Source organism: Canis lupus, chromosome 6 (assembly GCF_003254725.2).
Source record: "Canis lupus dingo isolate Sandy chromosome 6, ASM325472v2, whole genome shotgun sequence".
In the NCBI taxonomy this organism is placed as follows: Eukaryota; Metazoa; Chordata; class Mammalia; order Carnivora; family Canidae; genus Canis; species Canis lupus.
Genome location: NC_064248.1, coordinates 31,126,469 through 31,143,419, shown reverse-complemented (window position 1 = coordinate 31,143,419; position 16,951 = coordinate 31,126,469). Strand labels below are relative to the sequence as shown.

General features: G+C 51.6%; 1 protein-coding gene across 2 annotated transcripts in view; it reads right to left on the bottom strand.

Moving 5' to 3' along the window:
- LITAF (lipopolysaccharide induced TNF factor) overlaps positions 1-16,378 on the bottom strand; it is a 30,402-nt gene extending 14,024 nt beyond the window's left edge. Inside the window, exon 1 of one of the 2 annotated variants that reach the window (XM_025416492.3) lies at positions 16,276-16,378. Coding sequence is in view for 1 of the 2 variants with exons in the window: in XM_035718152.2 (XP_035574045.2) it covers positions 10,952-10,997 (46 nt within the window). In the remaining variant the exon portion in view is untranslated. Of the gene's footprint in view, positions 1-10,951; positions 11,045-16,275 lie in introns of those variants that run through there. The other variant, XM_035718152.2, reaches the window with a different exon arrangement.
- Between the last annotated feature and the right edge of the window lie 573 nt (positions 16,379-16,951).

Below are 16,951 nucleotides of genomic sequence, written 5' to 3'. Positions count from 1 at the left end.
ATGCCCATCTCTGAATGGCTCTGCCATTAGCCACTTCCAAGTGCTTCCAAATCCGCAGGCAGGCATTCCAAACCCATTGTTTGAACCGGAAAATATGACCAGGGCTGCCTCCCTGGGCTTGTAGCCTTTGCAGCACCAGGCGACCCGGAGACAGGGCTCAGCCCATGGCTCTGCTGCTACCTTCCTGAAATTCTCAAGACTTAGGGAGCTGGGCCCCCAGGTCACGCAGCCCAGGGTGACCGCAGGGCACAGGAAAGAGAAAGGAGGCACAGGTGATGCACGAAGATGCATTCCTAAAGGCGAGACGGGATGCGGACCTGGAAATCTCACGATCCTGGCCCCCACCTTCTCACCTGTAAATGCGCCCCTTGGAATCCCAGGGTCCCTAGCTGAAAATTCCCTTTGCTCCAAGTCTCCACCATTTCCTCCACGAGGGAGCCTCGCTCTTAAATGGGCAGCGAGGGAGAGACGGGATATTTATTCCTGGGCTTTCGGGACCGAGACTGACAGTTGCTCGTTCATCCAACCCAGGTATATAGAACAGGATTTCTCCGTCTTGTTTTCATTATAGCTGCCTCCACCACCACCACCACCCCCCTTTGCCCCTGAGGAGAAAATTTAAATTATATTTAAATTTAATTAATTAATTTAAATATAATTTAATTTCTGCCTAACAAGAGAAAATGAAATACTAAGAAATGAGATTTCGTTGGAGAGGGCTGAGTTTGGGAGGGCCACACACCACTGTCATCTCTAAGACTTCTTCTTTCTTTTCTTTCTTTTTTTAAATTTTTTTTACCTCTCTCCTAACCCAAAACTGACTTTCGCTCCCCTGGGTCCCCATTGAGAATGGGAGAGGGAGGTAAAGGGGATGAAGTATTTGGGTGCCAGGGAGTTTTTCAAATCACCATCCCTTAGTATGCCCAGAACGTGTCTCTCCTTGACGTCATAAATGCAGTTGTCCGAACAAATTTTAACCTTTTACTGACCAAGTCCTGAGGTCCCTTATACTCGTATGTTCTTTTCCGACTATGCCCAGCTCACTCACAATTTAACCTAATGGGCCGCAACCAAGGGAGGTGGGCAGGGGGAAGGGGCCCAGCCCGGGGAAGACGCGCCTCTGCCTAACGGGCCCACGCAGGATCGGACTGGCCGGTGTCCACTCCCTCTGCAGCCAGCGTCCTCTGAGTCTTGAATCCACATGTAACCTGCTGGATCCTCACGCAGGAAGAAACCGAAGGGTACTACGGGTACCAGATAACCAGGCTGTTTGTTTTTTTCTTTTTTTAAAGATTTTATTTATTTATTCATGAGAGACACAGAGAGAAATGCAGAGACACAGGCAGAGGGAGAAGCAGGCTCCCTGTGGGGAGCTTGATGTGGGACTTGATCCTGGGACTCCAGGATCATGCTCTGGGCCAAAGGCAGGCACCAAGCCGCTGAGCCAACCAGGCTGTTTGAACCTTCCTTGAGACTCTTGGGAGTCCAGAGGTCCTGGGGTGAGCAAAATCCCCTACCCATCAACTACTCCCCACCCCTGCCCCCAGATTCACAACTGTGTTAAGATGAACCGGCCCCAGCTCTGTACTTCACACCCTCACATGCGTCACCCCACAGTCCTCACACCACTGAGCGAATCACTGTTAACATCCTCCCATCTCACACACGAGAAAGCTGGGAGGTCAAGCTGCTTGTTCAAAGTCATGCAGATGGAGGAGGGAGGGCTAGGGTTTGAACACCTCCCAGGTCGGCAGACACAGACACAGTCAGCAGCCTTGTTTTGCACACCTTACCCCCAAATGAAACATGAAAATGTTTGATCCACACATTGGAAGGCCTTCCTCTCTCTCTCTCTGCCTCCCTTACATGTGTAAAAAGATGCATTTACTGCAGACATTCAAGCCAGGGTGAAAAAATACCTATTGTGGATTCCAACTGATTTTCTCAACTGATGACAGGTCATGATCTCAGGGTCCTGGGATCAAGCCCAGAGTTAAGCGAGGAGTCTGCTTGAGATTCGCTTTCCCTCTGCCATGCACCCTCCCCGACCCAACAAAAAATAAATCTTTAAAAACAAAACTAAACTGCTTCTTTAATAAGACCAGGGAACCCAGGACCTTAATATCAACCAAAAGCAGATATCCACAAAGCTCTTCCTTCTCATTCTGGAGGAAAGACAGACAGAAGGGGAACCTCCCTGAGATACAATGCAAGTCCGAAGCTGCATAGTTAAAGGACCTTGTGGTGCCAGGCGTCGCTGCCACCTGCTGTAACATCCAGGTGGGAAAGGCAAAAGTCCCTTGCCAGCAGAGTCTCAGAGCAGCTCAGTCCCAGCCTTTTTTTTTTCTTTTTTTTTTTTTAATTTTATTTATTTATTCATAAGAGACAGAGAGAGGCAGAGACACAGGCAGAAGGAGAAGCAGGCTCCCAGTGAGGAGCCTGATGTGGGACTTGATCCCAGGGTCCTGGGATCATGACCTGAGCTGAAGGCAGACGCTCAACCGCTGGGCCCCCCAGGCACCCCAAGCCCCAGCCTTTTAATATGGCTCTGTTGAAAGAGAAGGAAAGTGCCCTCAAAATCCTGGAGAGAAGCCACGCTGTCAGGCCCTGCGATCCTCACATCCTGAGCTGAGATGAATGAATCGCTCCTGAGACCTCATGATACTGAAATAAACCCAGAGAGGCCTCGCTTTCAGCTGCAGATCTCTTCCTAAAAAGTTCAGCCTGAACGGTCTCGGAATTCCCTGGAACACCCCACCCCACTGGGGGCTGCTATTGTAGGTGTCCGCCACTGCTTTGGGGACCAACCTCCTGGTTCTGTGCCCGCACAGATGTGTGACCCATGTTTGCGGAGGTGAGCCCTGCAGTGCTCTGCCTGGAATCCTAAATTCCCAGGGAAAGGGCTGCCCCCTGGGAAGTCTCTGACCTCTGGGAAGTCTGGCGACAACCAGCACACCAGCCTTTCCGCTGCAGACTCAGCCCCGACAGATCGCCGGGCGAAAACGTGATGCCAAAGGACAGAAGCCAGATGCCAAGATCACACAGGGTATGAGTCCATTTCCATGAAATGCCCAGAACTGGACACCCAGAAGGTCAGTCGGTGCTGGTCCGGGGCTGGAGGAAGGGTGTGGGGAGGAAATGGGGGGGGGGGGGGACTGTTAACGGGCATAGGTTAACTGGGGTGATGAAATGTTCTGGGGGCGCCTGGGAGCTCAGTCGGTTAAGCAGCTGCCTTCAGCTCAGGTCATGATCCTGGGATCGAGTCCCGCACTGGGTTCCTTGCTCAGTGGAGAGCCTGCTTCTCCCTCTGCCCCTCCCTCATTGTGGGCTCTCTCTCTAAAAATAAACAAAATCTTTAAAAGAAAGCTCCTGGAACTTGAGAGAGGTGATGTTTGCACAACAATGAGAGCGTGCGTGCTGCAGGCCACTGAACTGTACACTCTGAGATGGTGAATTTTATGCAATGCAAGCTTAACCTCAGTCGAAAAGGGGGAAATAAAGGCATTGCTAGAAACCTCGAGCCGTAGTCCTCACAAGCCAAGGCCGAGCCTCCAAATTCACCACCAGGCTTATCAGCTCAGCCCAGCCTGTGGTTCCATTTACCTAAAACCAAAACCACTGGGGTCTTTCGGACGTGCCCTGTGCCCCCAAGACTAGAATGACCGAAGATCCTGAGTTGCCCGGGATGGAGGGGGTTCCCAGGGCACAATGAACCCCCACCCCCAACCCCGCCTCCCACTTCACCACCCACGATGCTGCACATCTTTGATGCGTCTGCAGCCTGGCTTCGACGTCCCCGGGCACGCTCTTGCCACTGCCCTGGCTTTCCTTCCTTCCCGGGGCGTTGAAAATTCCTCTCCACTGTCATCCTCCAGCTTGCACATCACCTCCCCGGAGAGTTGATCTTTGGCCTCCCCAGGGGAGAATTAATTCCTGCTTGAACCTCTCCACCATGTAGAGATCAAGGGTGCCAGACTGCATCTGGTCAGATGGCATGCCTCACGGCATGACTTTGGTGCCTCAGTTATCCCATTCATAAAATGGGAACACTGGTAGTGTCTTAAGGCTCATGGGAGGATTAAATGAATCCACTTATAAAAGCACCCAGAATGGAACACCTGGGTGGCTCAGTGAGTGAGCACCTGCCTTTGGCTCAGGTCGTGATCCCGGGGTCCTGGGATCGAGTCCCGCATCGGGCACCCCGCAGGGAGCCTGCTTCTCCCTCTGCCTGTGTCTCTGCCTGTCTCTGTGTGTCTCTCATGAATAAATAAAAAAGCACCCAGAGCAACGAGCGGCACGGAAGCACTGAGTATGTGTTAGCCGTGACTAGCACTTTGTCACAGAGCACTGTGTTTGGCTTGTCTGGCTTCCCGATCAGTCTGTGGGTCCTATGAGGACAAGGATTGAAATTTCTTAGAATCTGCATCCCTAGCACCTAGAACTAGGCTCAAAACATCACAGGTGCTTTTATTGAGTGACCCACGGGGATGGAGGGGTTTCCTTGGATATGGGATTTTGGTGCTCACCCTGGGAAAGTTCTAGACAACTCAAGACAAGCTGCTCACCCTGACGCTTCAACAGATGTGAGGAGAAAACAAGACCCATCTTGGATGGCATCAAGACTTGGAAGCAAATGTAAATGAGAGGCTCTTATCCTAACACCTCCGCTTAGAAGCCAAGAACCGTTTTGCAGGAAGATGTTTATACAATGACAAGCCTCAGTAACAGATGGTCTCCTGGTTCAGCTCAAGGTAACACGAGTATTTGGCCAAAGTGTCACCAAATACGCTCCAGAAGTGGAGTCACTTAATTGGGTCTGAAATCCTTCATTTCCCCCAGGATTCCTGAGGAGAGTGGTGTTTCTCAACAGGGCACCCCAGGATGTCAAGGCGGGAGATCGAATCAAGATGTGGGTGGAAAGGGAAGTGTGGAGGTGTGCAAACATGAACAAGATAGAATCAGAAAGAGAAAGAAAGAAAGAAGAAGAAAGAAGAAAAGAAAGAAGAAAAGAAAGAAAGAAAGAAAGAAAGAAAGAAAGAAAGAAAGAAAGAAAGAAAGAAAGAAAGAAAACCCCACAATCTCTGAACCTCAAGATGGGCTCCTTTCTACTCCTTGATGCAAGTTTATGACGCTGCTGGCATCCGCGCTCTGCAGCAGGTGCCCTGGTTTGTGCCGATATCTGCTCCTGGTTCTGCTCGGGGTTACCGAGGAGGGTGGGGAGGGGTTCATCCTGCGACAGTATCATCCATTCCAAATCCAGATTCATGGGCAGGCTCCTCACTGCCATCACCCCAAACTCACAAACACCTGTCCCTGCATGTTCGTTACCTGCTCTTTGGTGTGGCTCTAGAGCCACTGGGTCTAAATGGATGGTGTGTCATCCTTTCTCCAGAAATGACAATCTGTCTTTTGTCCACAGTGTCAAGAAAACTCAGAGGCCCTAACTATCCTGTGCCCCAAGATGTCATAAATGTCAGCAACCTCTGCTGCTGCATGTGGACAGGAAAGCGGGGGACAGAGGTCACACCTGTGCTGGCATCTCCATCCCCAGGGCATGTTTATAACCCGGATACTCTTGGCAGATGAGGGACTCACAGAGTCTCAGGTCACTTTCCCTCCCTACTCCTATCCCTTTTTGAGATTTTATTTATTTGGGAGAGAGGGAGAGAGAGCACAAGGGAGGGGAGGGGCGGAGAGAGGGAGAAGCAGGCTCCCCGCTGAGCAGGGAGCTCGATCCCAGGACCCTGGGATCATGACCTGAGCCGAAGGTAGATGCTCAACCCACTGGGCCACCCGGGCACCCCTCCCATCCCTTTCTGATGAGATGACCACCAGGCAGCCCCAAAAGCAAAGAAGGACGTGAGGCCCGATACTAAGAAGTGTCATTGGGCAATGGCGCATCACGGGCTTCCCTGCAGAGTCCAGGCCTCGGAGGCCATGGCCAGCACCGAGCTCAGGGATGGGACAGAGAAGCCTGGTGCCCTGGATACAGTCACGCGTGGGGTTTCCAGAAACACCTGCATGCACTCCCCAGTCATTTGCAGGAGTGGGTGGGTCACTAGGCAAGGCACGGAAAGGAGACCAAACAGCTCAAAAGAAAATCGATATGGTGGAATTCATTTCCTTTTTTTTTTTTTAAGATTTTTTTTTATTCATGACACACACAGAGAGAAGCAGAGACACAGGCAGAGGGAGAAGCAGGTGCCCTGCGGGGAGCCCGATGCGGGACTCGATCCCAGGACCCTGGGATCACACCCTGAGTCAGAGGCTGATGCTCAACCACTGAGCCACCCAGGCGCCCCTGGAATGCATTTCTTTTAAAATGATGCAATTTAAAGGCCGGTCAAACGTTGGAGAGCAAGAAACTCTGGAACTAATAAGCTCCTGTGGTTCGAATGCCACAACTCCGCCACTTCTGGGCGGCGTGAAGTGGGGCAGTCACTCAGTTTCTCCATGCCTTGGTTTGCCCATCTGGAAAATGGGCTAACAGTCCTCATACCTCAGAGAGGCACAAGTGGGTGTGCTCAGAACCCCGGGCACGAGGAGGACTACAGAAGCGTTAGTGCTCGTGACTCGGGGAAGCAGACAGGGACCGGGGAGGGGACCGCTTGGCCGCGGTGGCACAGAGGTTCCCACTGCCAAGATCCAAGCGCAGACCCCACTGCACCACGCGCTCCTGTTCTGGGGCCACTACCTCCATGGCTTTCCATGTTTGCCTAACCCCCCCACCCAGAATAGTGCCCCCTAAAGGTGTCCACATCCTAATCCCTCAGAATGTGTGAATCCCTTAAGAGGGACTTTGCAGCTGTGCTTGTTAAGAGAGGAGGAGGAGGCTGTCCCCGAGTACCTGGGGAGTACCTGGTGGGCCCAACGTAACCACGAGGCTCCTCTTAGGAGGGAGGCAGGAGGACCTGAGAGGAGAGGAGGTGCTCCCCTGCTGGCTTTGAAAGTGGAGCAAGGGGCCATGAGCCAAAAAACGCAGATGCTTCTGGAAGCTAGGGAAAGGCAAGGTGATGGATGATCCCCGGGAGCCTCCAGAAGGAACGCCAGCTACACCTTGATTTTAACCCCGTGACACCCATTTTGGATTGCTGACCTCCAGAACGGTGAGCTAATGGATGTGTGTTACTGTGGCCACTGAGCGTGTGGTAATCTGTCCCAGCAGCCGTAGGGAATGAACACACCCACCTCACCACTGGGTCGCCCAGATTCCCCACCTGTGGATTCTCGAGGGGGCTCCCCTCCCTCCCACGCCTCTGCCCCCCTGCAGACCTGACTCCCTCAACCTCCCATCCTAAGCCCCAGGCATCTGTCCACCTGCCCTCAATTCACAAGCAAGCGCTTCTCTGACTCAAACTCCACTTAACCGTGTGTGGCCACCCTGGCATGCCTGCCATCTCTCCGGGGACCCTGCTCCAACAGCCCCCTCCACCTGCCAACCCTGCTCTCAGCTGGCTCCTCTCCTAAGAGCTCTTTGATGGCTCAGGTCTTCCAAAATGTAAAAACATTTCTGGCTCCTCTCCCTCAGCCCGGGTGCTCAGCCCCTCTGGCTTCCTGCTTTTCTTCCCCATCCTCGGGATCACCCTCCACCACTACCCCCCAGCCTCATTCCTCCCTCAGCCACGACAACACTAAACCCACTTCCTATTTCTTGTCCTCTTCTCCCCAGGCTGGAGGGCCTTCCTCACTTGGCCCAGGCTTGCACCTCTGTCTCCTTCTCCATCAGTTCTCCCCCAAAAGGTCCCCAGGGACACAAGAGTGTGCACCCACTCCTCAACTGCACACCAATCAGGTTGACCCTGGCCCATCCAGGACAACTCCACTGGAGTTGTCATCACATGCAAAAAGATGCTATCTCACTCGAGGAGATGCAGTTAAAACGGTGCGGAGACAGGCCGTCAAGATTGCTATCAGTGAGAAATCACATGGACATCACACACTTGCTGATACGATCAGGGGCAAAAGTATGTGTCAGCTCTGTGGTCTTCCTCCCCCAACCCCTTGACCTCAGGCTCATCATGAGAAAACAACAGACAAGCCCAAAACCAGGAGAGTACTCCCCAAAACTGCCAAGGTCACGGAAAATAAGGAAAGTCTCAGAAACGGTCACAGACCAGAGGGGAATGAGACAGAACAACGAAATACAATGTAGGATCCTGGATTAGATCCTGGAAAAGAATCCTGTAGGAAAAAAGGTTTTCCTCTGAGTTCGAATAGTCTGAAGTTGGTTAAGAGGCAGGTATACCAACGCCAGTTTCTTAGTTGTGACAAATAACCCTGATGTGAGATGTTTGGGGGGGTGGGAACCGGATGGGGTAAGTATGTGACTTCTGTACTAACTTGACAACTTTCTTGTAAATCTACAATGGAAGGATCTACCAAAAGGTAACATGCAGGAGACCTTCGAGCCAGCAGTTCTTCCTCTAGGCATCTGTAGCCAAGATACCCAATGCATGGGTGAAGTGACAAATGACGAGCACACAGGGGTATTCACTGCAGCGTGGCCAGAAACCACCTAACTATCCATCTGCAGGGGACCGGGCAGATCGGTGATGGCCCGTCTATGTCCAGGGAATAGAACACAACCACCAAAACAGAACAAGCAAGAGTTTTATGTGTGGAAATGCATCTCTCTAGACATATCACTGCATGAACAAAGCCCCAGAGTGTTCACAGCAGGCCATCATTTGGGTGTAAGGAAGGAGGATATACATATCTCCTTATAGGATAGATAGAAAATGTCTCAAAAGGATATATAAGAAACTGATTAACGGTGGCTTCCTGTGAGCGGGGACAGGGCTGGACTGGGAGATGCAGGAGGAAGGACGTTCTTCACCTACACTTCCCTGGTCTTCTGTTTGTTTTTTTGTTTTTGTTTTTGTTTTTTAATATTTTATTTATTTATGAGAGACAGAGAGGCAGAGACACAGGCAGAGGGAGAAGCAGGCTCCATGCAGGAAGCCCGATGTGGGACTCGACCCCAGGACTCCAGGATCACGCCCTAGGCCAAAGGCAGGCACTAAACCGCTGAGCCACCCAGGGACCCCTGGTCTTCTGTTTGTACACTGAGCCACAGCAATATTACATAATCAAAAAATTAAATTAAGAAAAAATTCAATATAATAGGTTTATTCATTATAGCTTATTAAGTTTACAGGACTCAGTATTTATTAATCATAACATATTTATAATTAAATAAAATAAAAATTAACCCATATCTGCCTCCCGTGTACTCCCACCTGTGGGTGAAATTATGTCATCACAGCCCTTTGTCCCGTGAACCATCTCACGTCACTGCCCAGCACCTGGCCTTTAGCTCCTCCCTGAGTGTTTGCAGAGTGATTAAAGCTTCTGATTACTTCTATTTGGTGAGGAGATATGTAAACTACTATTCTCACTGTATCATCCCCAAATTTGTGACAACAATGTCCTATTTACCAACATAAAGTTCTTTCTCTTTGAATTTTGTGCTAGGACCCATTTTTTTATGCAGGGGGTTCTGAAGGCTGATGGTTCATATGAGACTAGGGAGACACAGACCCTCCCTTGCCAGCCTTAAGGAATCCCTCTGGGGAGGCAAAGTTAACTAACGTGGGGGAGATATGGGAACAGATCCAAAGGGGAAACTGAGTCCAGATTCTGAGCCAAGTGGAGGGTCTAGGGGACACAGGCAAAGGCAGGTCGGGGCGTGGGGAACAGCGTGGCTGGACGCACAGAAGCAGGCACACCTGTGTCCTATGGGGAACATAGCAGTTGGCCAGAAGGGTGGGGTCGGATCACGGGAGCCTTCCCATGGCCAAGAATCTGGCTCAGGCTGGACCGTTCACAGGGGGTCCCCAAACAAGGGTTCTGTTTAATTAACCAGCATCCCAAGAACAACATGAAAACCCCCTAGAAGTATCCAACTCCTGCCAAGAAGGAGGGTTAGATTCTAAAAATAAGCCTCAAAACCTAGAATACCAGGAGAAACCAACCACAGCAGAAGCCACGCAGCAACTGTCATCAGTATAAACACACATCAAAGGCCCAAGAGCCCAAAGCCAAGGGGGTCCCTCTCCCCACTCACGGCTGAACACAACGAAAACTCCAGCCTCGTGACTTCTGACACTGCTTCATTCTGACTGATGGCTTTCTTCAGCATCCCTCCCCAAAAAGCACCTGAACTTTTTTCTAATATCGATCCCATATTTCTCTCTGCTTCCTTAAAGTCTACAAAGAATAAGAAGATGACGATGCCTGGGTCGCATCTGGTGGTTCTGTGCTGTCCCAGACTGCAGAAGGTCCAGCCTGCGGCTGCTGGCAGCTCCCACCCACCCCTGCCTTTGCTGTGTCAAAGCCTCTGAGCATGGAAAACCCGCACCCACAGTGTAAGAACTCTATGTAAAGTAAGAGTTACGAGTTTTCCTTGGGTGTCTCCTATGAGTAAGGTAAACAGACTTGGGCGTCTGTCTTGATGATAAATATCTGTGTTACTCGGGAGTCTCATATTTGCTTATTTCCTCCATTCTGGCTATATTCCAGTTGACTGCTGGAATTATAACTGTCATGTCTTTGAAAATTATGGGAAACATCCACCTCGCCTTTAGCAAGCCTTCAGGTGAGAACAGGGTGGTAAACGTTACCTACTGAATTCCCTTAAAGACTGCCCCCGTATGCCTGGCCTCACCTACACAATCCAGCCCTCCACAACATATGCCGTCCTCATGCGTCCTAATTGTTTCCTGTCTCCCTAACTGGACCACATTACACCCCTCCAGGGAAAGGACTGGGTTCTACACTTCTCCCGGGTTCCCAGAGGGCTTTGGGAGAGTGATGCCCACACGACATCCTCGTAGAACAGAGATTTTATGCACATACACAGCATCTACACCCCATATACGATGGCGAGATCTATCATGCAAGCTCTTTACAAGTGTGTATTTATTAAATATAGAAGACAAACCGTCCTTACAGAAGAATTCCAAATGGTGTGTGTCAATACCCCTCCCTCTCTCCATTCCTCTCTCCTGAGTGTGGGCTGGATTTAGTATCTTGCTTTTAAGGGACAATCTACAAAAAGACAAAGATAGGAACTTGGCAATGGGCAAACCTGGCAACCACCACCTCAACCTAGTGAGGAAGGTTCACATTATTAGCAATGTCTTGTGGATATCAGATACCCCCCAGATGTCAGGAGAAAGGCATTTCCCCATGCCAATTCTTCACCCAAATCCATAACGCCAATGCAACCAGGAGAAGAACTCCAAGACAAGCCCAATCTGAGGGACAGTCTACAAAATCTCTGACTAGTCCTCCTCAAGAAGTCATGAAAACAAGACGGAGACATTTGTGAGAGCAGAGGATGCTGGAAAAGGGGGTTAAAATGCCATGTGGTACCCGGGATGGGACCTTGGTACAGAAAAAGAATGTCGGGGGAAAACTGGTGAACTCCAAAACAGAGTCTGGAGTTTTGTTAATGGTGAGGCATCAGTGTCAGTTCCTTGGTTTGACGGTACTGTGGGGATGACGTGAGACATTTTTAACAACAGGGACACCAGGCCAGGGGTCCTGGGAACTCCCTGTGCTAACTGCAACTTTCCCACAAACTTAAAACTAAACTAGAAGGTGAACCAGAGCAGGCAGGCCTCACCCAAAGACATTCAAGTTCAATTTTAAAAAACAAAAAAATTTTAAAGGTTTTTTTTTTTTTAAGAAGCTATTTTTTTTAAGTGTATTTTGGTTAAATGCAAAAGATGAAGTGAACCAAAGTTTCTAATTATTTCTAAGTGGAGAGAAGGAAGGAAGGAAGGAAGGAAGGAAGGAAGGAAGGAAGGAAGGAAGGAAGGAAGGAAGGAGATATCCCCAAATGTAAGTGACTGTACAGGCCTTGAGGTTTAAGGAATCTCCAAAATCCCTCCCAACTGGATGCACAAGGATGCCTGGCCACAAATCTCCCTTAAAACATTGATTTCAAAACTCTCCCAAAGTGGTTTTAAACACATGTGGGTGATAAACTGTTCTAAAAATACATCAGATCAACACAGAAAAGGGCAAGGCCTTCAGAGAAGATAAAGCAGCTTTTTCACCACCAACTTAATCCTCCTTCTTAAAATCAGTTCTTTCAAGGAGAGAAAAGGAAGATTCTCCACTTCTACTCCCTGCCCCCACCCTCCAGCCCCAGAAAAGGAACCCAGAGACCAGTTCCCAATATTCGGAATATTTGCATCACTGAAATCACCCCAGGGGAAGAGGGATTCCTTCAGGAAAAAAAAAAAAAATGTAGGGGGGCAGGGGCAAAGGGCGCTCCTGCAAATTGTCAGGATGCCTAAGAAGACCGTTCCGTTTATACCCAATAATGTGAACAGAAGTGAAACCTGATTATAAAAACTCTAAGGAACTATCTGGCTTGTACACGTATTAAATCGAATATTGCTCAAAATTCTTAAACTAAGGGCCACTAGCTAGCAATCTTGAAAATACAAAGATACTGTGACGCTGTTTTAGTTGTAATGGAATTTAACCTGCCCACGGTTCTGAAAAATGTCCCAGGCGAATGAATGGTGCTTTCTAAACTCTAAATTAGTATGAGGAAGAATTTAGACAAACAAGGAAAATGGGATCTCCAGCCTTCTTCGGGAAAGGAAGTGAGAAAATTGTACTACAGGGCTTAGGCTATTTGACCTCCATCAAATGCAAGTCCAAGCTACCTCAGTAAAAGCACAGAAGCTCATCGGAAATCTCAGAGAAATTATTTTCAAATGCCATGTTCTCTGAATTGTGTCTGTTTACACGGGCTGACATGCCCCACAAATCAAAGATAAAGTTACCACCATCCGAAAGCCAGGTTCGAATATGGTGCAAGTACCAATTACAATGATTTGCGGGATGGAAAATCCTTCTACTGGGGAGGTGGGCTGCTCCCCGGAATCAGAGAGGGCGACTTCCCTCTGGATTCCTGGTGAAACCACATCCGCAAGTTTCCACAGGAATGATGAGTTTTGATGAAGCGACACAATGGGAACATCAGCAGGACTGCGTCGGGATGCAAAATTGTATGTGCCCTGATTACAGCTTCAGAAATAAACAGGCACCACGATAAAAGGCCAAGCCGCCGAACAAGGAAAACTGATGCTAACTCTTTGGTTCACAGGCTGAGATTATGCCCAATCTTCTTCTTTATCTTCCACGCTTTCTGTGATAGTGTTATTTTTTTTATATATAACTTTCAAAAATATCAATGCATCGCCTACAAATAACCCCCCTGGGCTCAGGGTTAAGGCAAGTCAATGCCAAGCTCTTAAATTTATCCCAGGAACACTGTCAATTCTAAAGTTCCATGACCTAAGTAACTGACCTTCTCTATCCTTCTCTCTCTCAACTTAACACCCATAAGGAAGAAAGTGATAAAGGAGGGAGTGCTTCAAGTTTTTAGGATCTCAGCGACTGAACTTCCTACCTCAAACTCTCAATGATTCCTTTCTTCTTTTTTTTTTTTTAAGATTTATTTTTAAGTAATCTGTCCCCCTCCCCAACACGGGACTCGAACTCACAACCCTGAGGTCCCGAGTTGCACGCTGTTATCGACTGAGCCAGCCAGCCGCTCTTCTGTTGGTGTCTTAACTAAAGCCTGTGAAACTACACACAGTTCTACTGAAGTCATGTGCACCCGAGGGACAACTATATTAGCCAAGGAAGTGTTGCCAAAGCGGCCCAAAATACCAATAGGGGTTAAAATAGTAAGAAGAAATTGCAGGGACCTAGGAAAGCACCACTCTGAGCACAAATAACAATTTTAAGGTTAAGAAAACAAGTTCAGAACAGACCAGGGCAGGCCAAGTGGGCACCGAAGACATCATCAACATGTCTGTACTAGCGACAGGCAGAGTTAAGGAGGTCTGTCTACCTGATGAGATGGACCACCTCTCCCACTGGGCTACTGTCATTGCAGTAAAAGCATAAAGAAATACAAGACAGGTTGTACGTGGTGCCAAGGCTCTAGGACTTCCTCTTATGAGCCTTCTTTCTTTCACCATCACTGTAGCTCTGGGTTAATTCATCTTTGGTGTGGGATGCCTGGGTGGCTCAGTGGTTGAGCGCCTGCCTTCGGCCCAGGGCATTATCCTGGGGGTCCTGGGATCAAGTCCCACATCAGGATCCCTGCATTGAGGAGCCTGCTTCTCTCTCTGCCTCTCTCTCTCTCTCTCTCTCTGTGCCTCTCATGAATAAATAAATAAAATCTTTTTTAAAAAATTTCATCTTTAAAAAAAAAAATTCGTCTTTGGTGAGAGAATTTTAAGTTCCAGATGGGCACTAGCCCCTTCTTAGAGTGGTATCATACATGCCTCCATTCAGTAGGGGTGGTTAATAGCAAGAGTATGTACTGCTGATCTCTCTGAAAATTAACTTAGGTTGGGTTGGAAATGCCTTCTGGCTCCTCCCTCCAGTGGTTCCCCTTTTATGGTCCAACCCTCATCTTGTCTGTGCCTCCTCTGAAGCTTTGCCGAGACCCTTCTGTGCCTCTGGAATGCTGCTCCCCATATCCACCTGCCCCTTCTGCCACAGAAGCACAGGCCTCAGCTTTGTTACTAAACCCACTGTGACTATCCTGGCTCCTTGCTCACACCTCCCTCCTTCCCACTCCCCTCAAGATCCTTCCAGGCATTAGAAAGCACTGAATTTCTCACCTGCATGTGTCTCCATTTTCGACCCACAGTGTAGACCCCTCAGGGCCAGGAGCCATTTCTCCTGTGTCTTTTAACGGGCAAGGGTAGCACTTTGTTCCCCCACAGCCAGCCCATAAAAGGGACCGAAGGAGCAGAGGGAGGTCCACTCACCAAATTATCTAGTATTTTAGAGATCTAAGAAATTGATCCTCTGTCTCAGATCAATCACCCAAGTCACTTAATCCACAATAACACGACAGGGATACTTTTCCAAACACGAATGAAAGCACCTATTCTTGATGCCTTGAAGTAACAGGAAAGAGGGAAGATGGGCCTCCTCCATACTAGGTATTTCTTAGAGAGGCTGGTGCACATTCAGATCCCAGACAAAGGCCGGCTTAGAGTTAAGCCAAGTGCGGCATAGGGTGTTTCCATGCCAGGTAGAACCAGTCACCTGCTCTCTGGATTCTGATCCAACTATGATAAAACCAAACACGGTGGTGGAGTCCCAGATACCAGCTCATGCCTCCCTTTACAATGGCAGCCCGGTTCGTCCTATTTTAAAAGAAGTACCCTGAAAAGGCTGGGGGTGGGGGTAGGAAGGTAAGCGAGGTAGTCAAGCATATACCAACACAAGCCATGTCTTTCCTTACAAGGGCCCCAGGGGAACTGCAGGGCTAACCCGCGTTCCAGGCAGCCCCTCAACCAGCACCAGGCTACCAGGCTACCAGGCTACCAGGCCAACCGGAGGGATTTACCCCTCTTGGGAAGCCGGGTGGGAGAGTCTAACCTGACGGGTTAGGAAGGGGAGGCCGGTGGCTTCCAGAACCTAGGTTTCCCTGAACACCAAATGTCAGTCCAAAAAGTAATGACATCCGCCCCATGAATCAGAAGCACAAAAGTGACCAGAAAACCAGTGAAGGTCCAACTGGCCTGATGCCTGGAATGTACCGCCCTTTCCAGAATATGCCCATTTCCCCATCTCCTGACCTTGACCAGGAGGTGCGGACACAACACCAACCCCACTGCCCAGGTCTGACCTGCAGAGCAGAGGGGAGCAGCTCACCTGCCAGGCCTGGCGGGGGAGGGGTGACGCCCACCTCTGCCACGGGTTCCCCAGCCCCCAGCCCGTGCCGCCAGCACCCAGCCGACCCCGGCAGCGGGCGGGCCTGGGCCACCCCTGCACTCACCCGGGGCCCCCTGACCCGCGGGGAGGCGGGCTGGCCGGCGCCACGGCTGCCTTCGCGCTCGGTCCGCTCCCCCCGGGGGCTCCCGAGGCGCCCGCGCGCCCGCAAAGGCACCGGCTCAGGATGGCGGGGGCGGCCCTTAGAAGCCGAAGGTCTGAGGCCGGCGTCCGGGAACTCTCCGGGACGATCCCAGCGCGGGCGACCGGCCCACTCGGGGGCGCAGGGCGGGAACCCAGCCCGTCCCGCGGTCGGGGAAGCCGGCGCCGGCGGGCCCCGCGCGGAACAGCTCGTCCGGACCCCTGCGCCCTCCAGCCCGCCCCGACCCCCGGGGCCCGCGCGATGCCCCGGGTCTCCCGGCGGCGGCTGCTCCCGAGCCCGGGGCCAGGGCTCACGCCGCCGAGCCCGGCCCCCGCCCGCGCCCCCGCCCGCGCCCGCGCTGCACTCACCGCCGCCCGCGCCGCCAGTCGAGCCGGGAGGTCTGAGCGCGCGGTGCAGCCGAGCTGCGGGGCCGGCCGAGCAGGGGGCGGGGCGATCCCAGGCTGGGGGCGGGGCCTGCCGCGCAGGGGGCGGGGCTAGTCATGGCCGGGGGCGGGGCCGGCCGAGCAGCGGGCGGGGCGATCCTTGGTTGGGGGCGGGGCCTGCCGCGCAGGGGGGCGGGGCGAGCAGGGGGCGGGCCGGGCCGAGCCGAGCAGAGCCGAGCCGAGCCGGGGCCGGCGGCGGGGCAGCTCCGGCTCCCGCCCCTCCCTGCTCCTCGCCCACCCAGCGCAGCCTGGCGGGGTCCCTGCCCGAGGTTGCCCACCCTCCGGGTTCTGCCCCTCCCCTCCGCCCCTCGGGACACCCCGCAGAGTACACCCCGACCCGGCTCACTCCCGGGACGCCCCCGCTGACCTCGGAGCCCCCCATCGTCCGGTCCTGGGTCGCCCCTTGGGGATTCCGCTCCTACAAGTCGATCCCCTCCCCTCCGCGTCCTGATTCCCGCCTCCAGCTCTCCCCGCTCCCCTAGGCCCCCCATCTCTGGCATTCCTTCCTCCTCCCTACCCTCAGGCAGCGGGGGCCCATCAGCCTCCAGTCCCAGGTCCAAGGTTGCCTGCCCTCCGCAGGGCGGCCTTTCTCTCCCCAGTG